This window comes from Thunnus thynnus, chromosome 1 (assembly GCF_963924715.1).
Source record: "Thunnus thynnus chromosome 1, fThuThy2.1, whole genome shotgun sequence".
In the NCBI taxonomy this organism is placed as follows: domain Eukaryota; kingdom Metazoa; phylum Chordata; class Actinopteri; order Scombriformes; family Scombridae; genus Thunnus; species Thunnus thynnus.
This window is the reverse complement of record NC_089517.1, coordinates 14,513,605-14,530,408: the sequence shown is the minus strand read 5'-3', so window position 1 is coordinate 14,530,408 and position 16,804 is coordinate 14,513,605. Positions and strand designations below refer to the sequence as shown.

Genomic DNA, 16,804 nt, shown 5'->3' with positions numbered 1-16,804 from the left:
GCTCATGGCGGTGAATTAGTGTGAGGGTGACAAGGGGCCAGATGTATTGTTATAAGAAATTATGTTATCTGAAAGACAACAGCAAATTCATCACATTTGGTCATAGAAAGAAACTCATGAGGGGTAGATTTGGAGGGATTAATAAATTTGTCAACTGAAGAGAATAGGATTGAGGCATTATTCTGATTATTGTTAATCAATTCAGAAATGTAGGACTGTCTGGCAGACTTCATATCTTTGTTATAACAGTAAAGTGCATTTTTATAGATCTCATAGTCAACTTGTAATTTGTTTTTTCTCCATTTCTATCCGGCAGATTCTTTTTGCCATCCTTACTTTTGGTGGTCCACGTATCTTTATAGTTTTGGCAGGAGCTACATGATCAATGATCTAAGACATAACATTAGAGAAATTGTCCACCGTGGTATCACATGATGGCAAGGTGGGTAATGTATACTTTAAAAATTAATTAATAAATATATTGGCTGTATTATCAATAATGTAATGTTTATTAATGAATCTCTCAATATTTATCTGTTCAAAGAGCATATTACATCAAAAAATATGCAATAATGGTCAGAAATTGCAACATCTTGGAAAGCTGTTATTGCAATATCAAGACCATTAGAAAAGACGGGGTCTTGTGTGTGACCCTTTGTATGGGTGGACCCAGTGACATGCTGTTAGAAAGCAAATGATCCTAATAAACTGATGTACTGTTTTGTATCTGAGTTGTTGCTATTATCAACATGAATACTGAAATCACCCAATATGATAATACTGTCAAAACCAATTGTGATTTTAGATAACAGCTTACCAAATTCTTCCAGAAAACCGTGTCTCAGTTTAGGAGGATGACAGTAAGAAGTAGTCAACAGGAGATACAGATTCAATAACTAGACCTAAATATTCAGCTCACGGGTAATTTCCAAAAGACATGGATTTACAGCTAAAAATATCATTATATACAACAGCAACCCCCCTGCCCTTCCTATTAGTCCAAGTGCTATGTACCAAATTGTAGTTCGCCGGTGATGTTTCAATCAGCTCCTTTGATCAAGCCAGGTTTCTGTCAGTGGGAGATAGTCCAGTTTGTGTGCAGTAATGATGTCATTAACAATGAATGTCTTTTTTTTAGCTAGAGATCTAACATTAAGCAGTGCAAGTTGCAAGGAGAAGTATTAGCAGGGTCAGACAGAGAAGGCTTGATATAAGACAGTGCTTGTTACTGGACATTGGTCTATTGTTAATTACTACTTTAATAGGAGATGTAAGTGGGCAATGAATGTCATCAGTTGAGTTACTTAAGAAATGGTAATAATTGGGACTCACAGTTTGTCACAAGGTGAAGGCCTTGCAGGAGTGAAATGTTAGTTTAATGTTCATGGACAACAAACAGGATCCTGCCTGGTTAGGATGAAGACTCTCTTGCTTGAAGAGTTCACTCCAATTTATAAATGTTAAAAAAAAAGTATCCACAAAGGAGATATCCCTACTCCTACAGTAGCCTTTAAGCCAGATATGGAGCTGTCTTAGGCAGCTGAACTTAACATCACCAAAACAAGGGGGATGGAGTGGACCAGCTGGATCAGCTGCTTACCCAAATCAGGCAGTGTCCACAAGACAGATGAAATCTTCCTTCAGTGTCTCTGATCGTTGGTGATGTATGTCATTGGTGCCCACATGTACTACAGCAGAAGCGGTGGTCTTTTAGTAATTGTGTGGCAGAGCTGTTAACATCCTTAGTACAGGCTCTAGGGTAGCAGAAGGTGCAGCTGCCTTTGACGGTGACATGGCAGACCATGGATGATCCTACCACAAGCACAGCCAATGTTGCACAACGCCTACTCCACTGAACATGCCCGTTAGACATTCTGCGAGACCCACCAGCAGGCTGATGTGGTTGGCGTTCAGAGGTTAAAACAGCAGCAGTAACCGTGACAACAGCGGGAGGATATGTCACTGCATCAGCCGAAAAACCCAGTAGAGGCTCTAGTCGGAGCAGAGACCCAAGCAGAGATCTTCCGTCTGCAGGCAGCAGCTGAAGTAATTCCTGTACAGATAGGACTCAAGCCCAGTCTGGGGTCGCTGTCAGCAGCAACCACAGTGGATCCGCTGGGTGACCAGGGGCCTCATTGGGGAGCACCCCAAAGCAATTCAAAAGGTTAAGCAGTGGTGGTGACACAACAGGGTGTTCTCCCTTCTGTGTACCTCTAATAACCACCTCTGACCAGTCGGTCTGAGGGTGGGGGGGTTAAGCAAGAGGATAGTGGGGGACACAACTCGAATCCCACAGGATGGTGTCCGATATAGCTGAGTTCATGGCTGTGATCTTTCTAGCCTGTGCACTTGCAACCTCAACAAAGCTGGACAACAGAGAGTCCCTCTTTTGGTTATATCCCTGTTGGCTCTCTGGAGCAGCTGATAGTCCTGAGAGGACATGCCGATATTGTTGATACAATATTTGTGAAATACAGTGAGCAAGTCAGAAATGCTGGTCTCACTTAGACAGATGGTGCTCTGCAGTCAGCCTCCACAGGCCAGGCCACCCTTAGCTCTTGTCAGTCAGGAGGTATCCTCCTCTCCCAGGCAACCAGACCAGGTGATCAAAACTGGCAAAAACATTGAATAAAACTGTCTTACATTAAAAATCAATGTTTCCCCGCTGTTGTTTGACAGACACAGGCCAAGTGGAGTGGCTGGGAGCCAAGTCGCTTGTCATCACTGTGAACAGTTCTTGAAAACAACTCAAACATCATCCATGTCCAATGACTAAAATCCTTTAACCAGTTAAAAGACATAGTTAGAAATGCCCAAAATTTAAAGAATGTATCATGAAAATGTGCCTAAAAACTTGATAAAACCTGGATAAAAAGTCAATTTCAGACAGAATTTCTGGCGGTACACACAGAATTAAAAAGGCGGCTTTGTGTTTCAGTGCGTATGGGGAAACTGAGCTTTCACAAAATAGTGACATAAGTGAGGTTTTGGCTTGTGTGTGACTTCTATGTTTCTCTGTGATCATTAATTTTATCATTCACTCACCGTAGAGCAGCAGCTTGGGAATGATCACTGGTTAAAAGTGTTTATGGGTCGAGATAAAATAACAATTCCATACTCTCTCTGTCTGACAACAGAAAAGAAAAATATGTAATTGAGAAAAACTATATTGCGAATTAGGTTGTATTAAAACACAGTATAGGTGATCACAAAAAGTGGGAGGAGAAAATTTGGAAAGATATTTGCTTTACATGCTCGTTTCTAGTTACTTTTAAGTAGATTTGCATCTGCCTGAAAACTAATTCTAACAGCCATTATGGTGTAAAACAACCCAAAAAAACAACACAAAAGGAATCAATAGATGTGGGAGCTAAAAACATCAACAAGACAAAAACAAGAAGACAATAAGAAGATAATAAAGTATGTTGGAAATCAGCTTATAGTAGCTCCTTTATACACCAAAGTTTCCCACACATTCATTTATTTGTGGCAGCCACCACACTATCAACATTGACTGCCACATATTGATTTTCCTTTTTTTTTTTTTTACTATTTAAAATGGGTAAACTCTTATTTCGTAGTAGAGCTGCATACAGCGCATTGGTTCGCTCAGCCCACTTGCCCCGCTGTCTCTTTCTCCCTCTCTCTCTCTCTCAAACACATTGACAGTGGACCCGTTTGTGAATAGTCCCTCCTCTCCATGTGCACTCTGAATCAAAACATGATCATGCGTGGGAGGAAGGACTGTTGTGTTATCAATTCTTAGTTGGATGACTGACACTACAGTTATCAACTAAACTAAAGTGTCTGCTCTGTGAGTGCGCAGCAGCAGCAGAGTTGCAGCACAGAGTAGCAGAGTGAGATGTCTGTCCTCCCTCCTGCTCTCTGCCGTAACTGTTAGCAAGCAGCTGCTCTCATGTCTCCCCTGGTCTTGGTGCTTGTTTTCGACAGAAACTCTCCCGCTCTCTGCCTGCTTGTGAATCTCTCCTTGGATGGCAGGCAGGTTGCTCAGGTCCTGGTTCTAAGCAGCAGCCGTCCTTTGGCTCTTCCCCGTGTGTGTGCGCTGCAGCCCAGTGTCGGCACTGCCACACACTCTCTCTCTCTCTCTCTCGACCACACACTACACTACGCATTGAGCTATTTCTGCGCCACTTGTATAACACATTTTAGAAAACATATTAAAATCCCTGATGCTTAGGCCCAGCGGGCGGGTCAACCTGCAATACACTGGAGGAAACCCTGCAAGTTATCTCTGATAAGTTAGTCTATGTTCTTAACACTCAAAATACAGCTGTGTTGTCAAGGATCGCTGTACATAGCTACATGCTATCTGCACTGGAGCACCATATATACAGTATTATTGATTAATTAATTTAAGATTATTGATTAATTAATTTAAGAGAGGTGGCCTATTTTGATCTCCAAATGGCAGATTTCTCCGAAGGGTGAGGAGTTGGATCTCTGTTTAATGGCCTGCCCTGTCACAGTCCAATATTTGGCAACTTTCTATCATCTAACTTTTTCTGTGATTATGCATTTTAAACACAATAAAGCTGATCACATAGTATAGCTTTTATCATTAAACTGTAATTATGTTGATTTTCTCAGATGACGTTGCAACCATAAAATAATTATTTTGTCAGCCGGGCTGTGTGTCCCACTCTTTACCGGATGCTGGCTGTGATGCAGTTTTGTTATTTGCCAACTGCAAAGAGGTTTCTCTGTGGACAAAGGTGTCCTCAGAAGCCACCTAGAAACACTGGCGTGAACGCAAATTGTTTTCACACAAAAAACAACATTTTAAAATTTAGACAGCGTAATGCAGACGTAACCTACATAATCAGTGATCTCCTTTTATATGACCAATGCCTCAAATGATTGGTATGATAGAAAAAATTGTCAAAAAGACGTTTAAGTAAACAACCAGAAACTGACATTTCAACTGCTCTATCATTTTTCCTAAAAGCCTTCTGTATAACTAAGCAACCAAAATCTGCTGAATGAGGTGTGGTCAGCATGCAGAGATTGAAGGAGGCCAGACAGGCAGTCTGTTAATGGAAATGATTAAAGCCCAGTGATGATACACTGACAGAGAAAAAGAGCAAGGGACGCCAAGACAAAGAACAGAACAGAGAGGAATCTCCTCTTTTCTTAGCTGCACAATCCAAACTGCAAGCTTTTTGGGATGAAGCTCCCCTCAGGTGGAAGGGCATATGAACAAGGAGAGACATGCCAGTGACAAAAAAATGAAGGCATATGCTTCAGGAGGTGTAAGAAAATCTGACCGGGACTGATCAGGAGTGTGACTACAGTAGCTGGAATGTCTTGTTAAACATAAAAATGTGTTTCAAAACAAAATGATGCTGATGTTCTCAATAAACAAACTACAGCTTAAGACATGAGAAAAATAATTGTTCTGTGTTAAAGTGACAAGCAGAGAGGGAGATGAAACATTAAATGGTGTTTCCATGTCTTCCTTGTTCTCTCTGGTCACCCTTGCTCTTGTGTTCTCTTTCTGTGTGTTAAAGCGTGAGTGATTTTTATGAGCAGTGGGGCCTGAATGCCGCTGTGGTCCAGAGGGGTTGCAGACAGATATAGGATGTTTTAGAAGAATAATAATTGGAATATTTGTGGAGGTCAAATCCCCCATTGACATCCTTTTATTACTCTGCCAACCTGCTGTGCTATAAATGAGACTGAGTGGAGCACACAACCATGCATACTCACTCACAAACAGCCCTGCTGCACATAGAGCAATGCTATAGATCATCGTTTGATTTATGGAAATTAAGAGAGTGAAAAACACAGATCTGCCTTCTGAGGCCAAAGCCTGACAGACAAGTGTGACTAGACTGATGGTGCCAGGGGCTGAGAGCTGGAGACTTGTAATGCAAGAAATCCTGGTGCTGAGCACCTATTACATACAAAAAGACCATGAAGGTCACTGAATTGCAAGTTGCAGTATAGACTTATATATAGACTTGTCAGTCTATATATTTTCAACTTGAGGCTCATCACTCAGACTGCTTGTGGCAAAACCACAAAGCACAACATGAACTATGAAGGGATTATTTGAAGGGAACCATCTCAATATAGCTGAATTCTCACATTACCGCTTAATGACTCCTCAGGGCCGCAAGTCTTGAGCAAAGATTTCACCCAAACAACCCTTCCATCTGTGCTGAAAAATAACATTTATGCAGACATTTCTATTTAGTATTGCGCATAGCTTTCAGAGCAATGTTTCTCCTGATGATAGGAGGCATTTGAAGAGTTACAAGCTGAAGCAGCCGGTTGAACACATTAATATGTCTCCATGTTTATCTGATTTCAACATCAAACTCAGCAACAAGTACCACACCACAAAACACCCTAATTGCCCAAACCCCCCTGCTGTGTTTATGTTTATGTTCGTGATAAGGGACAAAAGAAATAGAAAATAGGAGAGGAAAGGGACAGAAAGACAGACGGACACACACACACACACACAGCTAAATTGACAGACAGATATATACATAGATAGACGCATAAATAGATAGAAAATGGCAGAGAAGCAGAACACAAGGACTGCCTCTCAATGTCAGGAGAAATAATGACTGGAGTGCTGAAAAGAGGATGGCAAAAACAAGAAGACAGACACAAAGGAGCCCTAAACTAAGCTGCAGTTTAGCTTCCATGAGAGACAGGATTGGCAATGAGGGAAACGAAGGCTGTGTCACACACAGTCAAAAGACAGTGGTTTTTGCAACAGAAGCACACATTATTACTGCTATTTCTATCCAACCTTGTTGTGATGCTAAGGTGAGTTCTTTGGTTAGTGTCTATAAATGTAATGCAGCCTTTTAGTGTGTCTTCAGTCCACCCGACTGGCTGCCAGACCTGATGAAAGCCACTCAAGAGCACGGTTCACAAAGACGAAAGGGGATTTGTGGGTCTGAATACCAGATATGGTAAGATGAGACACTTAGCATATGTATCTTATATTGGAACAGAAACTTAAAGACGGTGAAAAAAAAACATCACATTTATATGGATGCAAATGTATACTCAGCTTGAGGTCCATAAAGCAAGAACCAATATGTGAGTATAACTTGAACAGAGATCCAAGGATTGCATTCTCCATTGATCTCACCCTTGTACTTAAGAGTCTTGGCCAAAGGCTTGTGGACACGCAGCACAGTTGGGAGAAATGAAACACTCAACAGGAGCATCGTTATCCACAGATTATCAAAGCACCAACAAAACCTAGAGGGGTCCTTACAAGCAAGAGTCCAAACAATAATTCACACATCTCATCCTCACTCTGTTTTCTCCTCCTCACCCTTTCCTTCACTCCCTCCTGCTGGGAAAGGAGCAGTGGGTGAAATCTCCTTTGGAGCGGCAAGAAACATGCTCTGACAGTATGACCGCATACGCATGTATAGCTGAAAACACACACATACACACAGACTGCTGTGTGTCTGCTGCTCACTACTTCCTCCTGAGAGTTTCCTTATAGCAATATGAACAGAGAACATGACTGAGTCTCCTCTGGCCATCCAGTCTGTCCCTGCCTGCCTGTGACCCTTACTATACTCTGGATACACTCTCCAAACCTGGAGTACTGTGTGAGTACTGTGTGTATGTGTGTGTATGGGAGAATCTCTGAATGTGTGTATGAAATTATAAATAAAAAAAGTATATTTAAGAGACTTAAACTACATTTTTGCAGTCCATTGTTCTTCATCGGAACAGTAGACATGGCCTGAAGTCTTCTCTTTAACAAGAAACCTATGACTCTAGTAAAGGTGCTACAGCAGAAGATTAATGTTAGTATCAAACAGCGGTGCAGATGAGCAGAATGTAGCACAGATCAAACACTGTGGTAGAACACAATGCATGTTTACAGAATCAACAAATATCTAATCCCAGAATAATCCCTGGAGAGTTACAAAAGTAAAAAAGGTAAGACTAGAGCTCAAAGTAAAACAGGAATACAGAATAATGCTCCATTTCTGTCTAGGTAAGAACATCGTCACTGAAGGCCACTCCATACATACATAATGCTCTCCAAACATCAGCTTTTAATGCCTATATCACACAATAAGGTTCAAACACAACCAAAGCAAATTAATATGAAGAACAAGTGTGTTATTGGAGGGTAATGGCTGAATCTCCTGTTTATGGTGAACAGTAACACACTGCTGGGTGTACTTTACAGGAGCTCAGGTAAAGGTAATTTGTTCTGTCTGAAATGATGCGATGCTAACATGTGATAAGGTTCAAGATATCAGTAGTTCATATGGCCAGACAACCAGAAAAGCTCATTATCTTTTCATTAGGCTCACCTTTACAATCATTTACCACTATAGTCCATACCGTCACCACTGTTTATGTCAGGCAATAATACTTGCCTACCACCATCAAAATAGAGGACAAAGTGTTCTCTCTTAATTTCTCCAATATTATTCATTTTTCAGTTTTAATAACATGTCTTCAGTTGCCCAAAACACATGTTGAACAGAAGATAACATGAAAAGCTTTTTTTCATTCAACTCAATGCTAAGGAGGCTGGCATCTTTGAGTTTCAGTTTCAGTTTGTCACAAAGAGCTGAAAAAGAGACGAGAAAAAGAAAAAAAAGCAACATTGCGTTTCTTGTTTGTACGCCTTTTGTTTGCTCAAAGAATAGTCCAACTATTTGATTACTAATTTACCATTCATAAGACCCGTTGGAAAAGTCCTGATGGTAAACATCAACAGGGATGTTGATTTGATGAGGAGTGAATGAAACTCCCTGTGCACTTTGGGAGCTAAAGAACTTAAGTTGACACCAGCGGGAAACCAAAATAACAGCAATAATCACACTGTAATATCGCCTCAGAGAAAGTGGGAGGTAGATGCAGTGTGCATGCTTAAAAAGAGTCTCAATATATGATGTGCAGTATCTCTGAACAAGTAAAACACAATGCCCTTTATTTTTTCCTTCTGTTCTTCTAAGACCTAGGAAATATATAAAACTGTTATTTACAGTGTGTGTATGCGTATGAGGGATTGTGCAATCGGGTGATAATGTATATTACCTCTGCTTGCTCGGTCCACATGCTCAAGGTCTTCCGCAAACTTGATCACATCTGGAAAGTCCTCCTCACATATTTGTGCGAGGAAGTGGAGTAATGTGGTCTTCTGATCAGCTGACTTGGTATCCTTTAGCTGTTGTGAAAACATATATAAAAATATGTATTATTTCAGTTCCTTTAGTTTCAACAGACATACACTGAAGAGATTCTTAAGACTGAAATGTTTTTGGGTTTTGGACTGTTGGTCAGAAAAACAAGCGATTTTAGTAAGTAAACTTGCTCTCTGAGAAATTAGAATAGACACGTTCGCTACTTCCTGACATTTAATAAAAAGAGAAATTAATCGATTCATTGAGAAAATAATCTGTTGATTCTGTGGATAAATAATTAATTTCAGGCCTAGGGCTAACTGTAAATTTGTAAGTACAGATTTGTTGTAAAGGCAACATTATATAAAAGAAAAAGAAATTTGCAATTCTTATTTGTGCATACATTTGTAGAATCCATCCAATTTTTAAGAAAGTAGAGAATCAACAACAGATTTCATGATCTAAAAACATATTTCCTGGATGTTATGGGACAAAGGTGTGTGTGTCATCATCCTTTGTTCTGCTATTGTAAACCCTTTCAGCAGCTTTAGAAATGCTGAGTGATGACAGTGCTACAGATGATTTGCTGTCTTGTACTCATGCAGCGGATGCATATTCAAGATGTGGTGACCTCTTCTGTGCTTTGTGCCTCTTTCTCTCCCGCATGCGTCAATTTTTCAATTTCTCTGATAAATTTCCACCATCACTCTTTTACAGTCTAATTCCAAGATGTCTCTCAGTATCCCCGCCAAACATCCCTCCTGCGGAGTGCGTTGCTGTGTATCTCTCTAGGTGATCTATTGGTAGACAACAGTGTACTCAGCCCCGCTGGGTTTAATCATTTTTGTATTATCTTCTCTAATCAAACATTCTCATCTCTTTTCATTTCTGTTTTCCTATTTTTTCAAAAGCTTCAAGTGCTTGTACATAAAAGGTCCCTCTCGGAATTTAGATGGATGGTAATCTCAGCTGACAATATAAACATTTTGCTTTTTTACACTTGGGCTAGGTGCTATTTCCCTGTGCTATGGAGTGTGCCATTGAATTAAGTTGTCAAACTCAGGGGCAGGCATGAAGGTAATGTCTCCCTCTGTATATCCTGCCACTGACATCAACTCACGCCTTGGTCCCACAACATACAAGCACAAGATAAGGAACCAGTCACACTGGAACAGCAGCGTTACAAACGTGCTAAACACAAGACATATTCCCTCATAGACTTTTATTAATTGATTACATTACTGTCACACCGGTGCAACTAATCCATCATGAAGGTCTGTAAGTGTCCCGTGTTTGTGTATGCGCACGCACTGTTGTTTATATGAACGTAAGCACTGAAGTCCAACAGGGCAGAGGTGGCAGTGATGAATGGCTGTGGTGGTTGTTACTGTGGAAACAGCAGTGAGTGTGCTAACAGCTGTAATGTAACCAGTGGTGGAGCCTCCTACTCCAGGATTACACTCTGTTCTCTGTCACCGTCACTATCATACAGGAAAACTTACTGTTCAGTCTTCATCCCATATAAAATCCACATATATCTGTGTTTTCTATGTTTCTGCCCCACTAAGCATGGTCCTGCAGGGTGTGTGAACTTTCAAAGGGATAGTGTCCGTGGCCCCAGTTATCTATTCTGAGCAGGAGAATGAGAATAAAGTGCTCACTAGGTTTGACTGCTTTGATAGATGACGGCAGATAGAGAAAAGACCTGTCTTGTGGGGCTGATAGTGTTCAATCAAATGAAATAGTTTCAAACAAAATGTCTCGTCACAGCAGCCACTTTAGATCAGTTCATTGATAAGGCTCAGCCAAGGTGACATAAAAGAAAAAAAAGAGCATCAGTAATTAAAAAAAAACCAAAACAAAACACTGACACATACATGGATAGAAACAAATTCTCCTTAAAACACAGAGCCACAAAAATACACACAAGGAGAGGTGTGTAAACAAAGATACACATTGCAACATACATGCTTTTACACATTTGTGCACAAAAAAGTCATCCTGAACACTGAATCTGTCTGTAAGTCATCCAATACTTTTCTGATGACTGACTGCGGAAAAGAGTGTGTTTTGTCTCAAAATTCAAAGTCTGAACACAATGGATTGTTACTGCCAAGGCCAGAAGAATAAATCAGTTTGTACCAATGACACCATGGTAATACAAAATGAGCAGTTAAATGCAGGGTTTTTGATCACATGGAATCAGTGACTGCAGCAAGTAGAATAAGAAGAATCTGGCAAGCCTCATTCAAGCAAAGGTCTTCAAATCTTTTCTGTTTGTATTTGGTCTTTTGCCTTTTGTCATGTTAATTGTAATAATTTACTAATTACATGTTACTGCTGCCATCCTATTGGAAACACAGCTCTGTCAAATCTGTAAAAAAAAAAAAAAGTTCATCTCATGAGTATTTCTTTCCTTGAACATACGTACATCACTCCTGTTACACGGCTGCCACTGGAGGGATAAAGAAATACAAATGTGAGTTGTTGCCAACAAATTCAGCATTTCACCCCTCACCTTGCAGAGGGAACTGAGGTCGAAGCCGTATGACTGGGCGTTTCGGGAGCCTGCATTCATGTAATTCCCCAGCAGCAGCACCAGCTCCAGCAAGCGGCCAAAGGAGCGGCTCTTCCTGACCTCATCACAGGCAGCATTTACAGCCAGGATATCTGGACGCAGGTTGGTTACCTGCTCCTCAAACTGCAGTCGGAAGAGGATGTGGCTGAGGCGCGGGTGGAGCCGCTTCACACTGCTCATCTGTGAGAGGAGAACAGAGATGGAAGAGCAAATAAGCAAACGAGGTAGAATGAAAGAGCAAAGAAGAATATGAAAAAGTAGAGGTGTAGAGCATAAAGCAGAAGAGAAGTAAAGCAAAAGTTAGGAAAATGATGTCAGAGAACATACTTAAAATAACTACAATCACACTTTTGGCACACTCTTACATTCAGCCAATCTAATTTAAAAGACATTTATGCAACCAGCATGCTCGAAAGTGTTGCTAGGCAGTAGTTATAGATGCTGGCAGTGATTTGATTTGGGACCCAGGTCTGGTAAGTTAATTGTGGAGTTAGTGTCCATATAGGGCAGGCAGCGGAGGGGGTGGAATATACAATAGGCTGCCTTGGATTACCACTCTCACACAATTAGAGAAAATTGGAAAATATTGCATTGGGCCCAGGGCCTGGCCACAGCAGTGATTGTGTATGTGTGTGGGGTGGTAGGGAGAGGTGCACGTTCCAATTGTCTGTTTCACACAACAGCTGGCTGTGCAGTTTGATGTCCTCCATCAAGGGTTTAATTATAGCTACCGTAATGTTATCAAATTACTATTTCAGTCGGTGAGCAAGTGAGCGTCTGTGTGTGCATGTACTGTGTGTGTTTGTATGAGAGAAAAGGAGAGAGAGGAAACAGGGCAAGAGAAAAGTATGACACAATTAAGAAATAGCAAAGTGCAGAAGAACCAAACACAATGCTGAAATAGAGCCCGGAGATGGGATATAGTATGTGATAAGGATATTATAGTAAGGAGAAAATAATCAGAGACAGAAGAAAGAAAGCAAACACACCAGAGCGCCTTCAAAGTGCATGTGTTCTGCTCTATGAATGTTACTGAGGGCAATGGGCAAAAGTAAGCTGCTGAAGGCAGCATTTAGGGACAGCTTCAATTATTAAAAATAAACAAAATGGACATAAAAAATAAAATAGATAAAATGGAGTCATTATTGAACAAGGTGGTAGGATGGTGAGAGTGAAAAGACAGCTTTGTTAACATTTCTCTCATGCTATCAACTGTGAACAGGGAATTGAAAAATTATGCACCATATAGAATAAAACAATTTTTTTGGCAACTTCTAATAAATGTCTCAGTGGAGTGTCAACAACAATTTAAATCCTAGATGAAAGACTTTAATTCAAAGAACTGCCTGTCATAAAAACTGTGACTAAAGTAGGGCAAAGAGGATGCATGTACTGGTAAACAGAGTGATTACCAGGCCAAAGGTCATCAACCACAAATGATGTGTTGCAGTAGCAAGAACAGCTACTGTACTGCATGAAGTTCACGGGGGTAAAATATGTTAGAATATGATTTAATCTAATGACGTGGAGATGTATGGAAATGAATACTATATTTGAGAGCTTTTTTGCCATTTGACTCCTTGTCAAAGAACATTCAATTTATTCATGCAGTTGCAGAAAGAAAAATTAAATGACTATATTACCCTTATGTGCATGTAAGGAATTTTAAAACAGTGTGCAATCGGGTCTATTCTTAGGCATAGACACAACTACACACTACTACACACAAGGTAGGGTTCAAATCATGTGTGAGGGTGGCGGATATAGAAAAAAGATAAGATAAAATGCATATGTTTGCACAATCGAAATTAAAAATTCCCTTTGAACCTGAGCTTTTCTGATAGGTGAAAGCACACAAGCCTCCTTGGGTCTACACAGTCACAGCAGCGAAACAACATTATATAAGCAGGCTCCTCTTTGTTCTATGTCTCCCTGATGAACTATACACAACAGCTGAGCATGCTCTATTTCTGGCTGGACCACAACAGCGGGGCCAGCTCTATAACCACGAATGTCCATGACTGACTGACCGACTGACTGAATCGCTGAGTGATGAAGTTGCACCACGGGTTGGCTGAATGCCACCACTTTCTGTATCCATTTCAAATTAAAAGCCCTCATTTCAAATTAAAGTCTCCTGCTGCGTCATTCTGTACCAACATGCTACCTATTACACTAAAATAGTATGTGAGATTTTTTAGTATGTCCAAAACCTTATTATGAAACCAGTGATACGTGAATTGTCTACTATTTACGGGGAAATATTACTGTATGCAAGCAGTGGACACTACGCCGGTATAAAAATCCAACAATGCAATGCAGTAGTAACAACAACAACAACATAACAGACAATGGCAAACAGTGACCAAGGCAGCTCTGGCATAACGGCAACAACGCTTCAATTTAAATATGAGTTAAGTATAAAGGCCATAAAACACCGCTGCCAAACAGCGTACGTCAAAACACCCGCCCCTTTTATTTTTTATGTACAACCCTGACACTGGCGGCAGCTAGGCGCGTGTCGACGCACTGCCCTGTGGCACCTCATGTTACTGTTCTATTTCCAGTGTCACCACCCCTGAAAAAACGCTTTTTCCAGAGAAAAAGCTGTTTCGTACTTCAATAAAATATTGGTCCAGCGACAAACATTATTTATTAGTTTGTTGCTTGCTTTTCACTGTAGTTTTAACTATTTCTTTTTAGCCTGTATCTACAAGGCAAAAATGAATTAATTGTTGGTTGATCTGCTGCTTTCAAAACATAATCTCACTGCTCAGATTGTTATTTTTTCAGGTTATTAATCAAAAATAGACAACTACAATAGGCAACTCACCAATGGCATTTCGTTGTCCCACACTGTACTCATAGAACTGGAGTTACATCCAGCTAATTACTATATTGACACGCTGCAGCGTGACACTTCTGATTGGTGCTAGGGGCAGCACTTGATGTGCATCATATGCACACACGGTGTTTCACTTTGCTACGCGAAATATATTTTTTAAAATTAGTTCAGACTTTATGCTTGGCACGGGCTACTATGGTTACGCATCTCCAACCAGCAAGGGGGCTCTCAGGAAGTGATGTGATAATTATAGCTCAGTCAGTGCGTCCGAAAAGATACATACTACTGTTTAATTACACAAAAGTATGTAGGCTATGTGTGCACAAAAGTACACATATTGGGTATGCAGTGAATAGTATGTGACATCAGACACATTGCCAGTGATATGGAATTTAGAGCGTCTTTAGATTCTCTACTGTGACATATTTCTCAGTAAAAGAGAATATTTGAGCGGTGTACAGTTACAAGAGGGATTTAAATCAAATCCTTCATATTTAATTGGACTGCTAAAAGTGGGTAGGGCTTAGCAAGTGCAACATGCAGCTGCAGAGATAAACAGAGCTAGAGAGGACTATTGGCTCCACACACACACAAACTTTTTGTTAGATCAAGAGGACGAGGGTTTTGGAAAGTTTTTGCCCACTGATATCCAAACACACATCACTTCCCATTTTTCTCCATGTTGCTCTGCTAGCTACTACAACCCACATCGGTGCGGTTAGCTGGTCGCCCCAAAGTCACATTTGATTAATTGAATTTTTGTAAACGTCCCTGAATTCAAGATGAATCATCAAACTTTTGAAACCGTTCTGAAACAGGAAGAGGAAAGACAAGGATTTTGACATAAAAATACTCAAAAGTGATCTTTTTGACATATGGCATAAGAGATAACTGAACAATTAACACAGGATTAGAAGTAGGAAAATTTATTTTTCATTTCACTAGGTCTTCAAAATCCATGTAGCATTTCATACACAGTCCAGCCATATACTAGGTTTTGACCTAGTCTTGTTTATCCCCCCCCCCATCAGCTGCTCAGCCACTGCATTTTCATTCAGTGATAAGACTCTCTTTCATGGATGATTGCAAAACAGGTGGGTGTGTGGGGCAAAAGAAGAAGACTGCTGGGTATTTTGTTAGCAACTTAGTTGCTAGGCAGAAACACAAAATACACAAAAAGTGTTACACCCCTCATGCATAATTCTGAATAAGCCTCCTTTGAAAAGTCTTTAAGAAAACGATGCAGACATAATTAGGCAGCAGTACTGCTCTTTAATGTGCATAAATTAGTGCGGCAGTCCACAGGTGTCCTGTCTTTCCTCTTAAGGCTTAAAGAGATAGAATTTTAAAAAGCTTGGGATTAGGATATTCATATGAAAGTGCTCTGATTATGTGTGTGTGCGCGTGTGTATGTGTTCTTATGAAACAGAAAGAGAGACACTGAGGAGAGATATGATGCAAATACAAGTCAAGTTTGCATTACTACTGTATAACATTTAACAAGTAATAAACCAGTTTTATAAAATTGTGTGTGCATAATCGTATTTATGTTAAATCCCTTTATTCAAAGCACATTGAAGCACACTGAATTTCAACGTAACTGGCATAAAAAGCAGTGTAGTGTATAATATCTAAGGTCTTCCATTAACAAAACTACAGCATAAAAGAATATTTTTTGTGATGTACCTTTATGCGTTCTAGCTAAAACCAACAGGTGGGGAGGTTAGGAGCGTTCTGTGTGTGCATGTGTGTGTACTCACCACAACCCCAAACTGTTCAGGCTCTGACAAGTTCGCGTACTCATTTTTATACTTGGTCAAAGCATTCAGCTGCTCCTGCTCTGGTAGGTGCTTCACAAGGTTCTAAAGAGAAGAGAGAAGTAAGAGGAGTATGAAGCAGCACAAAGGAAAGCACTTCATACAATGTATTAATTGTTCATGGTACTATGTTGGATTCTTCTCCTTTTTTTGTTTCAATTTCTTGAAGCATGAAGAAAAAGTCATGATTTAAACTGTGCAAAATATAAAGCTATTCACCCTGGAGTATATAAAATGTGCCCTTTTTTTTGCCTACGCACCTATATATGGCAGAGCCAAGACTAAGATATACTGCAGCGTGGTTGTCCACAGTACATGCTTGATTATTAGTGCGGTGCTTTCATTTAATTTATTTTTAATTTTAGAATGAGTCCTAAGATTGGCATTTCTTGTTTGTACCTACCATAAATGGAAATCT

The 16,804-nt window shown here is 40.2% G+C and overlaps 1 protein-coding gene across 3 annotated transcripts in view; it reads right to left on the bottom strand.

Moving 5' to 3' along the window:
• LOC137180799 (protein diaphanous homolog 3-like) overlaps nucleotides 1-16,804 on the bottom strand; it is a 190,480-nt gene that overhangs the window by 86,670 nt on the left and 87,006 nt on the right. For all 3 annotated transcript variants that reach the window (XM_067586049.1, XM_067586061.1, XM_067586056.1), the window contains 3 exons: nucleotides 16,330-16,431; nucleotides 11,665-11,904; nucleotides 9,061-9,190 (listed from right to left, as the gene is read on the bottom strand). In XM_067586049.1, the coding sequence (XP_067442150.1) occupies nucleotides 9,061-9,190; nucleotides 11,665-11,904; nucleotides 16,330-16,431 (472 nt within the window). The remainder of the gene's footprint in view (nucleotides 1-9,060; nucleotides 9,191-11,664; nucleotides 11,905-16,329; nucleotides 16,432-16,804) is intronic.